At 47.1% G+C, this 19,002-nt stretch overlaps 1 protein-coding gene across 2 annotated transcripts; it reads left to right on the plus strand.

Annotated features, from left to right (window-relative positions):
- The first annotated feature begins 1,924 nt into the window (after positions 1-1,924).
- Positions 1,925-17,613, plus strand: ALDOA (aldolase, fructose-bisphosphate A). Of its 2 annotated transcripts, none has more exons than XM_072119516.1 (9): positions 1,925-2,079; positions 12,960-13,081; positions 15,681-15,892; positions 15,977-16,031; positions 16,227-16,387; positions 16,464-16,547; positions 16,618-16,792; positions 16,866-17,065; positions 17,220-17,613. In XM_072119516.1, exons 2-9 carry the CDS (start codon positions 12,970-12,972, stop codon positions 17,313-17,315), a joined length of 1,095 nt encoding a protein of 364 aa, XP_071975617.1. In that variant the 5' UTR covers positions 1,925-2,079; positions 12,960-12,969; the 3' UTR covers positions 17,316-17,613. The 2 variants fall into 2 exon arrangements, with proteins under 2 accessions (XP_071975617.1, XP_071975618.1); XM_072119517.1 differs by lacking the exon at positions 1,925-2,079 and adding an exon at positions 10,890-11,010.
- The last annotated feature ends 1,389 nt before the right edge of the window (positions 17,614-19,002 follow it).

Genomic DNA, 19,002 nt, shown 5'->3' on the forward strand with positions numbered 1-19,002 from the left:
TGTATGTGTAGTGTATATATAGTATGTGTAGAGTATATACGGTGCTGTGTGTTATGTATATATAGTGTATGTGTAGTGTATATATAGTATGTGTAGAGTATATACGGTGCTGTGTGTTATGTATATATAGTGTATGTGTAGTGTATATATAGTATGTGTAGAGTATATACGGTGCTGTGTGTTATGTATATATAGTGTGTGTGTAGTGTATATATAGTGTGTGTAGAGTATATACGGTGCTGTGTGTTATGTATATATAGTGTATGTGTAGTGTATATATAGTATGTGTAGAGTATATACGGTGCTGTGTGTTATGTATATATAGTGTATGTGTAGTGTATATATAGTATGTGTAGAGTATATACGGTGCTGTGTGTTATGTATATATAGTGTATGTGTAGTGTATATATAGTATGTGTAGAGTATATACGGTGCTGTGTGTTATGTATATATAGTGTATGTGTAGTGTATATATAGTATGTGTAGAGTATATACGGTGCTGTGTGTTATGTATATATAGTGTATGTGTAGTGTATATATAGTATGTGTAGAGTATATACGGTGCTGTGTGTTATGTATATATAGTGTATGTGTAGTGTATATATAGTATGTGTAGAGTATATACGGTGCTGTGTGTTATGTATATATAGTGTGTGTGTAGTGTATATATAGTATGTGTAGAGTATATACGGTGCTGTGTGTTATGTATATATAGTGTGTGTGTAGTGTATATATAGTATGTGTAGAGTATATACGGTGCTGTGTGTTATGTATATATAGTGTGTGTGTAGTGTATATATAGTGTGTGTAGAGTATATACGGTGCTGTGTGTTATGTATATATAGTGTATGTGTAGTGTATATATAGTATGTGTAGAGTATATACGGTGCTGTGTGTTATGTATATATAGTGTATGTGTAGTGTATATATAGTATGTGTAGAGTATATACGGTGCTGTGTGTTATGTATATATAGTGTATGTGTAGTGTATATATAGTATGTGTAGAGTATATACGGTGCTGTGTGTTATGTATATATAGTGTATGTGTAGTGTATATATAGTATGTGTAGAGTATATACGGTGCTGTGTGTTATGTATATATAGTGTATGTGTAGTGTATATATAGTATGTGTAGAGTATATACGGTGCTGTGTGTTATGTATATATAGTGTGTGTGTAGTGTATATATAGTATGTGTAGAGTATATACGGTGCTGTGTGTTATGTATATATAGTGTATGTGTAGTGTATATATAGTATGTGTAGAGTATATACGGTGCTGTGTGTTATGTATATATAGTGTGTGTGTAGTGTATATATAGTGTGTGTAGAGTATATACGGTGCTGTGTGTTATGTATATATAGTGTATGTGTAGTGTATATATAGTGTGTGTAGAGTATATACGGTGCTGTGTGTTATGTATATATAGTGTATGTGTAGTGTATATATAGTGTGTATAGAGTATATACGGTGCTGTGTGTTATGTATATATAGTGTATGTGTGTATATATGGTATATGTGTACTCTAAAGTATAACATGCAGGATGCAGTGAGGGTTCAGGTACAGGGGGGCCCGGTTCTAAGTTTGCACCGGAGCCCCCTGGCGTCTTGTTACGCCACTGCTACTAACGTTCTGAAGCAATATGGCGGTGTGTGTGGTGGTAGCGCTGTATGGAGAGGACTGCGCCTGTGTTTAGATGCCACACAGATCACAGTATAATCTAGGGGACCCTCTAAGCTCTTCATGGATAGGGCACCCCATTATCCGGTAGGACTGAGGACCCTGTGACTCATAGTAGGGGTCCCATGCCCTTTATTACAGGGTGAAGGGGCAGAGAGGGATGAGTCTTTCTTCACCTTGAGGGCTATGCCAGCGTGTCCTGTGAATGTCACCGTCTCTCCGGTTACACATGCCGAGGACACGCAGGCTATATTTACACGGGTGGGAAAAGGTCAAAGGTTCTCCCTGAAGGTCAGAGACAAACCCTCCGAGCCAGGGCTTTATAAAGCAGCCGGGGCACAGAGTCCGGGCACTCAGAGCTGAGTCACTGACTACCGCCGGCTACTCACCGCACCAGGTAAGACGCCCGGGGCAGATCCTGTACATAGTCAGGGGCAGATCCTATACATAGTCAGGGGCAGATCCTGTACATAGTCAGGGGCAGATCCTGTACATAGTCAGGGGCAGATCCTATACATAGTCAGGGGCAGATCCTGTACATAGTCAGGGGCAGATCCTATACATAGTCAGGGGCAGATCCTGTACATAGTCAGGGGCAGATCCTGTACATAGTCAGGGGCAGATCCTGTACATAGTCAGGGGCAGATCCTATACATAGTCAGGGGCAGATCCTGTACATAGTCAGGGGCAGATCCTATACATAGTCAGGGGCAGATCCTGTACATAGTCAGGGGCAGATCCTGTACATAGTCAGGGGCAGATCCTATACATAGTCAGGGGCAGATCCTGTACATAGTCAGGGGCAGATCCTATACATAGTCAGGGGCAGATCCTGTACATAGTCAGGGGCAGATCCTATACATAGTCAGGGGCAGATCCTGTACATAGTCAGGGGCAGATCCTGTACATAGTCAGGGGCAGATCCTATACATAGTCAGGGGCAGATCCTGTACATAGTCAGGGGCAGATCCTGTACATAGTCAGGGGCAGATCCTATACATAGTCAGGGGCAGATCCTGTACATAGTCAGGGGCAGATCCTATACATAGTCAGGGGCAGATCCTGTACATAGTCAGGGGCAGATCCTATACATAGTCAGGGGCAGATCCTGTACATCATCACTAGTCAGGGGCAGATCCTGTACATAGTCAGGGGCAGATCCTATACATAGTCAGGGGCAGATCCTGTACATAGTCAGGGGCAGATCCTGTACATAGTCAGGGGCAGATCCTATACATAGTCAGGGGCAGATCCTGTACATAGTCAGGGGCAGATCCTGTACATAGTCAGGGGCAGATCCTATACATAGTCAGGGGCAGATCCTGTACATAGTCAGGGGCAGATCCTATACATAGTCAGGGGCAGATCCTGTACATAGTCAGGGGCAGATCCTGTACATAGTCAGGGGCAGATCCTGTACATAGTCAGGGGCAGATCCTATACATAGTCAGGGGCAGATCCTGTACATAGTCAGGGGCAGATCCTATACATAGTCAGGGGCAGATCCTGTACATAGTCAGGGGCAGATCCTGTACATAGTCAGGGGCAGATCCTATACATAGTCAGGGGCAGATCCTGTACATAGTCAGGGGCAGATCCTATACATAGTCAGGGGCAGATCCTGTACATAGTCAGGGGCAGATCCTATACATAGTCAGGGGCAGATCCTGTACATAGTCAGGGGCAGATCCTGTACATAGTCAGGGGCAGATCCTATACATAGTCAGGGGCAGATCCTGTACATAGTCAGGGGCAGATCCTGTACATAGTCAGGGGCAGATCCTATACATAGTCAGGGGCAGATCCTATAGATACTTCAGAGCCAGGATTTTGTCTAAATGATTCTGCCTTTTTATGTCACATTTTCTACCAATGAGGAAGTTTTTTTGCAATTTCCTGCAACCGGCAGATACTGGAGCGTCTCCACAATTATTTTCAATGATTTTTTATATGCAAAACAATAGTAAATATATCCAGCAGCCCCTAGTGTATTGCCAGTGCCTGCCCCCTTGTATATAGCCAGCAGCCCCTAGTATATAGCCAGTACCTGCCCCTTGTATATATCCAGCAGCCCCTAGTGTATAGCCAGTACCTGCCCCCTTGTATATAGCCAGCAGCCCCTAGTATATAGCCAGTACCTGCCCCTTGTATATATCCAGCAGCCCCTAGTGTATAGCCAGTACCTGCCCCCTTGTATATAGCCAGCAGCCCCTAGTATATAGCCAGTACCTGCCCCTTGTATATATCCAGCAGCCCCTAGTATATAGCCAGTACCTGCCCCCTTGTATATAGCCAGCAGCCCCTAGTATATAGCCAGTACCTGCCCCTTGTATATATCCAGCAGCCCCTAGTATATAGCCAGTACCTGCCCCCTTGTATATAGCCAGCAGCCCCTAGTATATAGCCAGTACCTGCCCCTTGTATATATCCAGCAGCCCCTAGTGTATAGCCAGTGCCTGCCCCCTTGTATATAGCCAGCAGCCCCATAGTATATAGCCAGTGACTGCCCCCTTGTATACAGCCAGTGCCTGCCCCCTTGTATATAGCCAGCAGCCCCATAGTATATAACCAGTGACTGCCCCCTTGTATATAGCCAGCAGCCCCATAGTATATAACCAGTGACTGCCCCCTTGTATATAGCCAGTGCCTGCTATCTATCTATCTATCTATCTATCTATCTCCTATCTATCTATCTATCTATCTATCTATCTATCTATCTCCTATCTATCTCCTATCTATCTATCTATCTCCTATCTATCTATCTCCTATCTATCTCCTATCTATCTATCTCCTATCTATCTATCTATCTCATATCTATCTATCTAATATCTATCTATCTATCTCCTATCTATCTATCTATCTATCTATCTCCTATCTATCTCCTATCTATCTATCTATCTCATATCTATCTATCTAATATCTATCTATCTCCTATCTATCTATCTATCTATCTATCTCCTATCTATCTCCTATCTATCTATCTCCTATCTATCTATCTATCTATCTCCTATCTATCTATCTATCTATCTATCTATCTATCTATCTATCTATCTATCTCCTATCTATCTATCTATCTCCTATCTATCTATCTCCTATCTATCTATCTATCTATCTATCTATCTCCTATCTATCTCCTATCTATCTATCTATCTATCTATCTATCTATCTATCTATCTCCTATCTATCTATCTATCTATCTATCTATCTATCTATCTCCTATCTATCTATCTATCTATCTATCTATCTATCTATCTCCTATCTATCTCCTATCTATCTATCTATCTATCTATCTATCTATCTATCTATCTATCTCCTATCTATCTCCTATCTATCTATCTATCTATCTATCTCCTATCTATCTATCTATCTATCTATCTCCTATCTATCTCCTATCTATCTATCTATCTCCTATCTATCTATCTATCTATCTATCTCCTATCTATCTATCTATCTATCTATCTCCTATCTATCTCCTATCTATCTATCTACAAATTAATTTCTTTGCTCAAAAAAAAATATATATATTATATTTGTCATGTTAAATACTTTTATGTAAAAAAAGGATGACACCTTTATTAGCTAACTAGAAAAATGTTTTGGGGGGTGCATGATGCCCCAACGTATGTTTCAAACCCCCCGGACCAATCAGCATTGTGCGTCCGGCTCAGTTCTACACCAGGTCCGGCCTATCACCTGCTCCATAGCTTGTGCGTGGGTGGTAGGCGCCCCTGGCCCACTGTGTCTCCTGCATCGCCCCTTCCCCACCCAATTGGTGAAAGGGCAGAGTAGCTCCATGCCGGGAATTGTGACTAAATCACAGCGTGTCCCCCTGTTTTCTGGCACATATGGCGTGATAAACCTCCCCCAATATTTTCAGCTTTCAGGGGACACCTTTTTTTAACCTTGCTTGATGAATGGTTCTGTGTGCCCTGAAACCTGGGAAAGCTGGGTTATTACTCCTACAACCGTCTCTGCATCTCCTATTGTATGAGACAGGCTGAGAACAGGAGATCTGTCGCTGTGCTTCCATGTGACGCTTCCATGGTGGCCATAATGGTGATCACCCAGCTTTCCCAGAAGCGGATAATGTAATTTTTTTGTGGCGGAATAATCTGTATAACTCGTTGATGCTCTGATTTATTGGTCAAATAATGTGGACGCCCCTTGTCCTGCTTAGTGCCCGCGGGGGTACAGCTGGCGTCTGCTTAGCGTCACATGAACCGTGTAATTATCTAACCCCTCTAATCCCTGTTTATAGAAGGAGCAGGCACTGAGGGGTTAATGATTCCATAGAAAGTGCTGCGTCAGCGGCTGCCGGGTGGATTGTTAGCACACTTGCCCATTTCTATGCCCTGTGTTTACACTGCTCCCTGCTATCTGGTTGGGTGCGTGCCCGGGGTGTAACCTGCCCCCCTGGTATATGCCCCCCATCTGCCTCCTTCCTCCCCCCTCGGCCTGTGAGCGCGTGTGGTACGTGACAGCAGCGCCTGGTTACCGTAATTACTCATCATTACCGTAATACCCCAGCAGACCCCCAGACACCGCCGCAGCTGACGTGTAACTGCAGGACATCCCCCTCTCTGCTTGTTACTATGAGAGCTGGGGGGCTCTGTCCAAGCCCCCCGCTTCTCTGTAATCCCACAGACTGGCAAATTCCTGATTTTACTGCTTAATCCGGTAGCACAAAAGTGCGAGACGTGCCCAGACTTCTCTTATTGTCTCCTTCCAAATCCCCCGAGGGCCTTGTGCTCATCTCCACCCACAGCACAGGGTGACAGAGGAGGGTCCTCTAACAACTCCCAATCTGCTGGACCCTCATTGTCATGGTCCTGCATGGTTGTTCCCCTATGGAGTGACAATGTACCCGGATACCATGGAGGAGATTTATCCGCCTATGCCAGAAATCTGGAGTCATTTGCAGCTGAGATGCTGTGCACCATATTTAATGAAGTTTTTACATTCATTTTGGGCTGTTTTCCGACCACAACAAACAGGGACAGCGCCTCGGTAAAAGGGGGTGTGTATGTGCCAGAAAATTCAATATTGTTGCACATCAAACTAAACCAACTAAAATGAGGTGCAAAGTACAAGTCACCAGTCTAAGGCCAATGTATGCCCCTCCCCATAGGGATCCTCTGCGCACGGCGCCGTAACATGGGAAAAGATAGGGCACATCCTAATGTTTTCCCATGTACAGAGCGATATGGTGCCGCATGTGTGGTGCACTGTATCGCTCCGTGCGCCCACTGCCAGCCTATGGGGACGTATGTACGGCTGCGAGCTTACGGCCATAAATACATCCCCCCTACAGTCGTGTGAATGCTGCCTAAATCATACTGCACCAGATTAATCATCGGCATCAGACACAGGGATTACAGCAGAGATCTGTCTACTTCTACCCTGCACTGACCGACATATTAATACATCTCCCCCGATGTATAGTGACAGATACAATGTATAGTGATATATACAATGTACAGTGATAGATACAATGTATAGTGACAGATACAATGTATAGTGATAGATACAATGTACAGTGATAGATACAATGTATAGTGATAGATACAATGTATAGTGACAGATACAATGTACAGTGATAGATACAATGTACAGTGATAGATACAATGTACAGTGATAGATATAATGTATAGTGACAGATACAATGTACAGTGATAGATACAATGTACAGTGATAGATATAATGTATAGTGACAGATACAATGTATAGTGACAGATACAATGTACAGTGATAGATACAATGTACAGTGATAGATACAATGTACAGTGATAGATATAATGTATAGTGACAGATACAATGTACAGTGATAGATACAATGTACAGTGATAGATATAATGTATAGTGACAGATACAATGTATAGTGATAGATACAATGTACAGTGATAGATACAATGTATAGTGACAGATACAATGTACAGTGATAGATACAATGTATAGTGATAGATATAATGTATAGTGATAGATACAATGTATAGTGATAGATATAATGTATAGTGACAGCCTGGATACAATGTACAGTGATAGATACAATGTATAGTGACAGATACAATGTACAGTGATAGATACAATGTACAGTGATAGATACAATGTACAGTGATAGATATAATGTATAGTGACAGATACAATGTACAGTGATAGATACAATGTACAGTGATAGATATAATGTACAGTGATAGATACAATGTGCAGTGATAGATACAATGTACAGTGATAGATACAATGTATAGTGACAGCCTGGATACAATGTACAGTGATAGATACAATGTACAGTGATAGATATAATGTATAGTGACAGATACAATGTACAGTGATAGATATAATGTATAGTGACAGATACAATGTATAGTGATAGATACAATGTACAGTGATAGATACAATGTGCAGTGATAGATACAATGTACAGTGATAGATACAATGTATAGTGACAGCCTGGATACAATGTACAGTGATAGATACAATGTACAGTGATAGATATAATGTATAGTGACAGATACAATGTACAGTGATAGATACAATGTACAGTGATAGATACAATTTATAGTGATAGATATAATGTATAGTGACAGATACAATGTATAGTGACAGATACAATGTACAGTGATAGATACAATGTATAGTGATATATACAATGTACAGTGATAGATATAATGTATAGTGACAGATACAATGTACAGTGATAGATACAATGTACAGTGATAGATACAATTTATAGTGATAGATATAATGTATAGTGACAGATACAATGTATAGTGACAGCCTGGATACAATGTACAGTGATAGATACAATGTATAGTGATAGATATAATGTATAGTGATAGATACAATGTATAGTGACAGCCTGGATACAATGTACAGTGATAGATACAATGTATAGTGATAGATACAATGTATAGTGACAGCCTGGATACAATGTACAGTGATAGATACAATGTATAGTGATAGATATAATGTATAGTGATAGATATAATGTATAGTGATAGATACAATGTATAGTGATAGATATAATGTATAGTGATAGATATAATGTATAGTGACAGATACAATGTACAGTGATAGATATAATGTATAGTGACAGCCTGGATACAATGTACAGTAATAGATACAATGTATAGTGATAGATATAATGTATAGTGATAGATACAATGTATAGTGACAGCCTGGATACAATGTACAGTGATAGATACAATGTATAGTGATAGATATAATGTATAGTGATAGATACAATGTATAGTGATAGATACAATGTATAGTGATAGATATAATGTATAGTGATAGATATAATGTATAGTGATAGATACAATGTACAGTGATAGATATAATGTATAGTGATAGATATAATGTACAGTGATAGATACAATGTATAGTGACAGCCTGGATACAATGTACAGTGATAGATACAATGTATAGTGATAGATATAATGTATAGTGATAGATACAATGTATAGTGATAGATATAATGTATAGTGACAGCCTGGATACAATGTACAGTGATAGATACAATGTATAGTGATAGATATAATGTATAGTGATAGATACAATGTATAGTGATAGATATAATGTATAGTGACAGCCTGGATACAATGTACAGTGATAGATACAATGTATAGTGATAGATATAATGTACAGTGATAGATACAATGTATAGTGACAGCCTGGATACAATGTACAGTGATAGATACAATGTATAGTGATAGATATAATGTATAGTGATAGATACAATGTATAGTGATAGATATAATGTATAGTGATAGATACAATGTATAGTGACAGCCTGGATACAATGTACAGTGATAGATACAATGTATAGTGATAGATATAATGTATAGTGATAGATACAATGTATAGTGATAGATATAATGTATAGTGACAGCCTGGATACAATGTACAGTGATAGATATAATGTATAGTGACATCTTGGATACAATGTACAGTGATAGATATAATGTATAGTGATAGATACAATGTATAGTGACAACCTGTATACAATGTAGCACATAACCCGTCACAGCGGATGACCCCGGCTGTCAGCTGCCATGATCTGTAAAGGTCACGGCTATTTCTGGGTCTTGGGGATGGGAGCTCAGTATCTGTCACCCGACAGCTGCTCAAATACTGCCCCCCCCCCTTCCCCAGGTATCATCACATCCCGGTGACCTGTGACTGAGGGCAGGGGGGGGTTACATGGCGCCTCCAGGAATGGCAATGTCTGTAGGAGAGGAATTCTGGTCTGACAATTGAGTTTTCTTGTGTGAGTGACAACCAAACAGGTGACCAGAGCTGCAGTTGTCACATTGCTAGTCCAGTCAGTGACCTGGCTATGGGGTCACACTGATAACCTCTGACCTCTTACACCCAGGGGTCACCTCCCTGGATCTACTTCTTCTGTCCTCAGAACAAGGTGTTAGAGGAAATCCTCAGGATGTCAGTGCTGTGCAGCCCTCACCCAAGCGTTGGTGGTATAGTGGTGAGCATAGCTGCCTTCCAAGCAGTTGACCCGGGTTCGATTCCCGGCCAACGCAGACTGGAAATTCTTTTTAATTATTCCTATATTAGGACAAACTATAATAATATTTATCATATAAGCCACAGCTGCTTACTAGTGGGGCTGCAGTAATAGTCTGTATGATGAGATGCTCTGCAGTAATACAGTGTGTCTGTGAGATGCTCTGCAGTAATACAGTGTGCCTGGTGAGATGCTCTGCAGTAATACAGTGTGCCTGGTGAGATGCTCTGCAGTAATACAGTGTGCCTGGCGAGATGCTCTGCAGTAATACAGTTTGCCTGGTGAGATGCTCTGCAGTAATACAGTGTGCCTGGTGAGATGCTCTGCAGTAATACAGTTTGCTTGGTGAGATGCTCTGCAGTAATACAGTGTGCCTGGTGAGATGCTCTGCAGTAATACAGTCTGCCTGGTGAGATGCTCTGCAGGTTGAGAAGACTGATCCCGGAAGGATATGGGGTTAGGGGCTGAGATGACTGCAGGTTGCATCAGGGCTCGGGCTGTGACTTGGGTCACGTCTGTCTGACGTCATCACAGCTCCATGTATGTATCATGTGTCTGGCTTCCATGTCACATGACATATATAAGATGTCATTAGTCTGTAGGACTACAAGTCTCAGCCAGCCCTGATGAATGAGCCCTCATCACACACATCCGCAGATGACCTTCAGGCTCTGCATACAATGGGGCTCTGTGTAGCGGGGGTGTGTCTGTGTGTGGCCCTTTAAGAGCTAGCCCCGCCCCCCAGCTCGCTACATGAAGCTCTGGGATAGAACGCAGAGTATCAGTCCGCAGGAGAACAGGAGAGAGGTGAGAGCTGCGGTACCGCACCGGGGCAGCAGGAGGATGACGCAGGGCAGATGATAGAGGACTAGGCGGGGCAGTAGGTAGAGGATGGGATGGGGGTAGAGGATGAGGTGAGGGGTAGAGGATGAGGTAGGGCAGAGGGGGTAGAGGATGAGGTATGGCAGAGGGGATAGAGGATGAGGTAGGGGGTAGAGGATGAGGTACGCAGAAGGGGTAAAGGATGAGGTAGGGGGTAGAGGATGAGGTAGGGTAGAGGATGAGGTACGCAGAAGGGGTAGAGGATGAGTTAGGGCAGGAGGGGTAGAAGATGAGTTAGGGCAGGAGGGGTAAAGGATGAGGTAGGGCAGGAGGGGTAGAGGATGAGGTAGGGCAGGAGGGGTAGAGGATGAGGTAGGGCAGAGGGGGTAGAGGATGAGGTATGGCAGAGGGGATAGAGGATGAGGTAGGGGGTAGAGGATGAGGTACGCAGAAGGGGTAAAGGATGAGGTAGGGGGTAGAGGATGAGGTAGGGTAGAGGATGAGGTACGCAGAAGGGGTAGAGGATGAGTTAGGGCAGGAGGGGTAGAAGATGAGTTAGGGCAGGAGGGGTAGAGGATGAGGTAGGGCAGGAGGGGTAGAGGATGAGGTAGGGCAGGAGGGGTAGAGGATGAGTTAGGGCAGGAGGGGTAGAGGATGAGGTACGCAGAAGGGGTAAAGGATGAGGTAGGGCAGGAGGGGTAGAGGATGGGGTAGGGCAGGAGGGGTAGAAGATGAGGTAGGGCAGGAGGGGTAGAAGATGAGTTAGGGCAGGAGGGGTAGAGGATGAGGTAGGGGGTAGAGGATGAGGTAGGGCAGGAGGGGTAGAGGATGAGGTAGGGGGTAGAGGATGAGGTAGGGCAGGAGGGGTAGAGGATGAGGTAGGGCAGGAGGGGTAGAGGATGAGGTACGCAGAAGGGGTAAAGGATGAGGTAGGGCAGGAGGGGTAGAGGATGAGGTATGGCAGGAGGGGTAGAAGATGAGTTAGGGCAGGAGGGGTAGAGGATGAGGTAGGGGGTAGAGGATGAGGTAGGGCAGGAGGGGTAGAGGATGAGGTAGGGGGTAGAGGATGAGGTAGGGCAGGAGGGGTAGAGGATGAGGTAGGGCAGGAGGGGTAGAGGATGAGGTAGGGCAGGAGGGGTAGAGGATGGGGTAGGGCAGGAAGGGTAGGGGGTAGAGGAGGAGGTACAGGATGGGTTATGGCAGGGGGAATAATGGGGGAGGTAGAATGGGATGGTGGTGTACAGTGCAGGGGCAGGAGACATGATATTGGGGGGGGGGGGGTATTATGTGACATGATATTACATAACATTGATACATTGTTGATATGACAGGAGGAACCATTGACTGTTGTGCAGTGATGGAAGCCTGACGTGCTGTGGATTCCTGGCAGTGCAGGGGTTAAGCACGGCAGCCGGCGCTGTACCAGTCCCGTGTCACCTTGCCGGGCGGCGCTGTGCTCTGTTCTGCCTCCGTTTCCGGTCGGGGCCTGAAGGATCTTGTAACATTTCTTTTCAGTTTCTTGCTTCATCATTTCCGTGAAATATTAAAGGAAGCGGAATGTGACACATCCCTGAGCGCCATCATTAACCCCTGCTGGGCTGCTGCCCTCCAAGTCTCCTCTGCTGTCACAGCATCTCCTGCTTTATTTTTAGCCCCCACAGAGCAGGCGGGGGAGGGGAATGCACAGATAACAGCCAATCACATGTCTCCTGCAGTACTGACCAGAATGACCTCAGAGGTCACAGCATCCTGGCACTGGGAGGGTTAATATTAGTCCCTCTGCCTGGGCCAGGTGCTGCTGTATAGGTGTGTCTGCTGCCCTGCCCTGCACAGTCTGCAGCCCGTCAGCGCTTCTGTGTGTTCTGTAAAGAATTTGGAGCCTGTTCCTCTGAGAGTATCACCTGACACCCCCAACCTGTCCTCTGCCTCCACAGTACCAGCACCATGCCTACCGAATACCCCGCCCTGACCGCTGAGCAGAAGAAGGAGCTCAATGACATCGCACAGCGGATCGTCGCCACCGGGAAGGGAATCCTGGCAGCGGATGAGTCCACAGGTAAGTGTCTGCGCTGCAGTACTGACACAACCCACAGACTATGGGGGCGCTGTTTCAGGGAGAAGGCGGCTATGTATTTCCTATCTCCGACAACCATCTTAATGCAGGGTGAATGCTAATTCCATTGCTGTAGCAACTGTCAACAAATGCCGGCCATATTGGAATTGAAGAATTACCTTGTGCCATTCATTGCAGGAGTAGTTGGCACTTGTCCAGATCCTGGACCGTTATCTTAAAATCTGATAGCACTAAAGTTATTAACCCCCATCCACAGTTAATAATCTGAGTAGATGGGGTTAAATAGGCTCTTTAAAGGACATTTACCATCAGGATGAAGGATTGTAAACCAAGTACTGACATACTGGTGTGTGCTCCCCACTCTGGTACTGACATACTGGGGTGTGCTCCTCCCTCTGGTACTGACATACTGGGGTGTGCTCCTCCCTCTGGTACTGACACACTGGGGTGCGCTGCTCCCCCCTCTGGTACTGACATACTGGGGTGTGCTCCCCACTCTGGTACTGACATACTGGTGTGCGCTCCTCCCTCTGGTACTGACATACTGGGGTGCGCTCCCCCCTCTGGTACTGACATACTGGGGTGTGTGCTCCCCACTCTGGTACTGACATACTGGTGTGTGCTCCCCACTCTGGTACTGACATACTGGGGTGCGCTCCCCCCTCTGGTACTGACATACTGGGGTGTGTGCTCCCCCCTCTGGTACTGACATACTGGGGTGCGCTGCTCCCCCCTCTGGTACTGACATACTGGGGTGCGCTCCCCCCTCTGGTACTGACATACTGGTGTGTGCTCCTCCCTCTGGTACTGACATACTGGGGTGTGCTCCTCCCTCTGGTACTGACATACTGGGGTGTGCTCCTCCCTCTGGTACTGACATACTGGGGTGTGCTCCTCCCTCTGGTACTGACATACTGGGGTGCGCTCCCCCCTCTGGTACTGACATACTGGGGTGTGTGCTCCCCCCTCTGGTACTGACATACTGGTGTGCGCTCCTCCCTCTGGTACTGACATACTGGGGTGCGCTCCCCCCTCTGGTACTGACATACTGGGGTGCGCTCCCCCCCTCTGGTACTGACATACTGGGGTGTGCTCCTCCCTCTGGTACTGACATACTGGGGTGCGCTCCTCCCTCTGGTACTGACATACTGGGGTGCGCTCCCCCCCCCTCTGGTCCTGACATACTGGGGTGCGCTCCCCCCTCTGGTACTGACATACTGGTGTGTGCTCCCCCCTCTGGTACTGACATACTGGGGTGCGCTCCCCACTCTGGTACTGACATACTGGGGTGCGCTCCCCCCTCTGGTACTGACATACTGGGGTGTGTGCTCCTCCCTCTGGTACTGACATACTGGGGTGCGCTCCCCCCTCTGGTACTGACATACTGGGGTGCGCTCCCCCCTCTGGTACTGACATAGTGGGGTGCGCTCCCCCCTCTGGTACTGACATACTGGGGTGCGCTCCTCCCTCTGGTACTGACATACTGGGGTGCGCTCCCCCCCCCTCTGGTCCTGACACACTGGGGCGCGCTGCTCCCCCCTCTGGTACTGACATACTGGGGTGTGCTCCCCCCTCTGGTACTGACATACTGGGGTGTGCTCCCCCCTCTGGTACTGACATACTGGGGTGTGCTCCCCCCTCTGGTACTGACATACTGGGGTGCGCTCCCCCCTCTGGTACTGACACACTGGGGTGTGTGCTCCCCCCTCTGGTACTGACATACTGGTGTGTGCTCCCCCCTCTGGTACTGACATACTGGGGTGTGCTCCCCCCTCTGGTACTGACATACTGGGGTGTGTGCTACCCCCTCTGGTACTGACATACTGGGGTGTGTGCTACCCCCTCTGGTACTGACATACTGGGGTGTGCTCCCCCCTCTGGTACTGACATACTGGGGTGTGCTCCCCCCTCTGGTACTGACATACTGGTGTGCGCCCCCCTCTGGTACTGACATACTGGGGTGCGCTCCCCCCTCTGGTACTGACATACTGGGGTGCGCTCCCCCCTCTGGTACTGACATACTGGGGTGCGCTCCCCCCTCTGGTACTGACATACTGGGGTGTGCTCCCCCCTCTGGTACTGACATACTGGGGTGTGCTCCCCCCTCTGGTACTGACATACTGGGGTGCGCTCCCCCCTCTGGTACTGACATACTGGGGTGCGCTCCCCCCTCTGGTACTGACATACTGGGGTGCGCTCCCCCCTCTGGTACTGACATACTGGGGTGCGCTCCCCCCTCTGGTACTGACATACTGGGGTGCGCTCCCCCCTCTGGTACTGACATACTGGGGTGCGCTCCCCCCTCTGGTACTGACATACTGGTGTGCGCCCCAGGGGCTCCAAGCTCCAATAACAGTTATGGAGACCAGAGCCCTCAGGCACATTTGCATAATTTTATAAGGCTTTTTTTTGTAAAAACCAGGGTATAAAAAGCTAATAGTAGAGCAGATCCCGCCAGTGGGGGAGGAGTCTATACGGGCGGGGGATGGGTCTGGTTAGATCCCACCACCACTATTGGTTAGTCACTACTTGTGGTTGTTCAGTGCTCTGTCTCATCCCGCTCTCTGCCCGCTCCCTGCAGGAAGTATTGCAAAACGTTTGAGCTCCATTGGAGTAGAGAACACGGAGGAGAACCGCCGCTTCTACCGCCAGCTTCTCTTCACCGCTGACGACAGAGTTAACCCCTGCATTGGTGGCGTCATCCTGTTCCACGAGACTCTGTACCACAAGACTGACGATGGCACTCCATTCACCAAAGTTATCAAGGACAAGGGTGGCATCGTAGGCATCAAGGTAAGTGCTGCCCATGCGGCTGGGGTATCCCCATCTAGCGGTCATCACATTTTCACTCATGGTTCTTGTCTTCTCTGTCTTCAGGTTGACAAAGGTGTTGTCCCTCTTGCCGGAACCAATGGAGAAACCACAACACAGGGTAAGGGGTGAGGTCTAGCACCCTATATATCTGGTGGTCTGTACTAGCAGCACAGCATAGGGGTATCATGTGACCAGCATGCCCCTGGTTATAACCCTAGAGATAAGGTTATGCTTGGGTGTTATATAAGACTGTCCTTGCCCTTTAATGATTGTGCCACTGCCTGTTCTCACCCAATTTCCGCCATGCTTGCAGGTCTTGACGGCCTCTCTGAGCGCTGCGCTCAGTACAAGAAGGACGGCGCCGACTTTGCCAAATGGCGCTGTGTGCTGAAGATCTCCAGCGACACCCCATCTCACCTCTCCATACTAGAGAATGCCAACGTACTGGCCCGCTATGCCAGCATCTGCCAACAGGTAGCGCCACTCTGACCTCTGCAGTAATAATACAAGGTTCCTCTGAGGCCTCTTACTTATGACCACCTTCTTATAGAACGGCATTGTCCCCATTGTGGAGCCTGAGGTCCTCCCTGATGGTGAACATGATCTGAAGAGGTGCCAGTACATCACTGAGAAGGTAAGTGTCTGCGGGCGGAGGGGGCGGCGGGGGTGGAGGCGCCAGTGATATGACACTGGTATCATTGTAGGTCCTGGCTGCTGTGTACAAAGCTCTCAGCGACCACCACGTCTACCTGGAGGGCACTCTGCTCAAGCCCAACATGGTGACCCCCGGCCATGCCTGCTCCAAGAAGTACAGCCCCGAGGAGGTCGCCATGGCCACAGTCACCGCCCTGAGACGCACCGTGCCCCCCGCAGTATCCGGTAAGGAAAGGGGCAGAGGTGACACCATGAGGTTCCCAAATAAGACCGTAACTCACGCCCCTTCTTCTTGTAGGCATCACCTTCCTGTCAGGAGGTCAGAGTGAGGAGGAAGCCACAGTCCACCTGAACGCCATCAACAAGTGCCCCCTGCACAAGCCCTGGCCCCTGACCTTCTCCTATGGCCGTGCCCTGCAGGCCTCTGCCCTCAAAGCCTGGGGGGGCAAGAAGGAGAACGTGAAGAACGCTCAGGAGGAGTACACAAAGCGCGCACTGGTATGTACACCTATGCCTGGCCACTAGCTGTCATACTCGTTACCTTCTACTCCAGTCACATCCAAAGCTGCAGCAACTGATTGTACAGCTGAGATACTCTGCTGCATTGTAGGAGACGTGGGATTTGATATTATTTTTTTTCTTCCGCTTTTAGGCCAACAGTTTGGCTTGCCAAGGCAAGTACGTGCCATCCGGACAAGCAGGAGCCGCAGCCGGAGAGTCTCTGTTTGTGTCCAACCACGCCTATTAAATGTCCCCCCTCTTCTGTGTTTGCTGCTTCTGTGTATTGTAGTGTGAGCCCCCCGTAATCTCTGCAGAGCAATAAGCCATGAACAGCTAGTCCCACCTGCAGGGCGTTACACGCTGGAGAGAGAGGGTGAGCGGTGGAGTGTCGCCGCTCTGCTGGCTGTTATGAGGGAGTGCAGAGGGTGTGAATGGTGAGTGCAGCTTTAGTGTGAGTGCGCTCTTGTCTCTGTTCTCGGCTCTGAGTCACGTAATTTATGTCACTGCTGGTGAAACCTCAATAAAGCAGGTAGATGAACCACCCACCCTCCGCCTGCGGCTGCCTTTCTTATGGCTTCCTGGGGATGAGAGGGGGACATGTTGGTTTATGGTCAATGCCGAAATCTCCACTTACATCCTAAAATACTGTGTATGGGACATTCAACCACAAATACAGATGTCTGCGATACATTAATCTATGGCTGCATTGAGACGGTCGTTGGGAGACGTATATACGGCTGGTGTATATATATGCTGTATATACATCCCCCATAGGCCGGCAATGGGCTATCTTCTCCGGGAATACGGCGCCGTGCATCATGTTTCTCTATGGAGAAGGGCGCCGGCATGTGCTACGGTACAGCGGGCACACGTCCGTCTGAATGCAGCCTAATGCGGGCTTATACATACGTGCAGATGTCACAGGGAGACACTACCCAGACGATGCCCAGTGCATTTATGGATGGCAGCGGGTCCTATCCAATAGGCCATAGAGGTGTATTGTACCTGAGGGCGCGGTCACACGTTGCGTTTTAAAACACAATACAACAGCTGAGGAGAGGTGATTAGCCATTTGCGCTTACAAATGTACATAGCAATGTAATGAGGCAAATCCCCTCTCCTCTGCTGCTGTAATGTGTTCCAAAATGCAATGAAAACGCAGCCAACATTTGGAAACGCACGTGATTACTTGCTCAAACCGCTCGGAGAAGAAGATCGCTGCGTTTTTACATATTCCAAGGGACACATCTGCATGTAATTACCACAATTTAAGAATTACGTTTTTAAAAACGCAAACATTTGAAAAATTGAAAAGTTTTCAATGCGTTTATAATTGCAACGGAAATGCATCAAAAACGCCGCGTGTGACACTGGCCGCAGCTCTATTCATCTCTGCACTGCTGAGCTGCAATACCAGCACAAACCATGGGCTGCCTGTTTATGGAACAAAGCTGCTGTGATTTTCAACCTCCGGACAACCCCTTTAAGGGGGTTGTACTAAATGTGATTGTTTTCCCCTATCCACAGGATGGGAGGTGGCAATCTGATCTGGTGAGGCTCAAGGCCGGGCCCCCCACTGATAACGGGGGGAAAGGACCCCCACAATTGTGAGAATGGGAGTCCTGTCTGTGATTGATACTATCAGACATTGCATTGAACAAAGGGGCAGGATATATACGCAACCTGAAGTAGTGAGAATGGGACCCCTGTTCCCTGTATTGGTGGGGTTCCCAGCAGTCAGATTGTTATCCCCTATCCACATATGCATAACAGTCCAAGCTGGTAAAACCCTTTAAAGGGGGACTCCAGAGATTTCTAGAATGTTTTCTGCATCATCTTGGTCTCAGTGTAAACAGGGAGGGGAGAGCAGGGGACACGTATGTCTACGAGTGCTGGGGGTCTACAGCAGAACGGCTGATAGAAGAAGACAATAG

The sequence above is a fragment of the Engystomops pustulosus genome, chromosome 8 (assembly GCF_040894005.1).
Source record: "Engystomops pustulosus chromosome 8, aEngPut4.maternal, whole genome shotgun sequence".
NCBI classification, from domain to species: Eukaryota; Metazoa; Chordata; class Amphibia; order Anura; family Leptodactylidae; genus Engystomops; species Engystomops pustulosus.

Coding starts and splice junctions, on each gene's coding strand:
- ALDOA (XM_072119516.1), top strand. CDS start 12,970: ATGCCTACCGAATACCCCGCCCTGACCGCTGAGCAGAAGAAGGAGCTC. Junction 13,082..15,680: donor GGCAGCGGATGAGTCCACAG/GTAAGTGTCTGC, acceptor CGCTCCCTGCAG/GAAGTATTGCAAAACGTTTG. Junction 17,066..17,219: donor AGTACACAAAGCGCGCACTG/GTATGTACACCT, acceptor TTCCGCTTTTAG/GCCAACAGTTTGGCTTGCCA.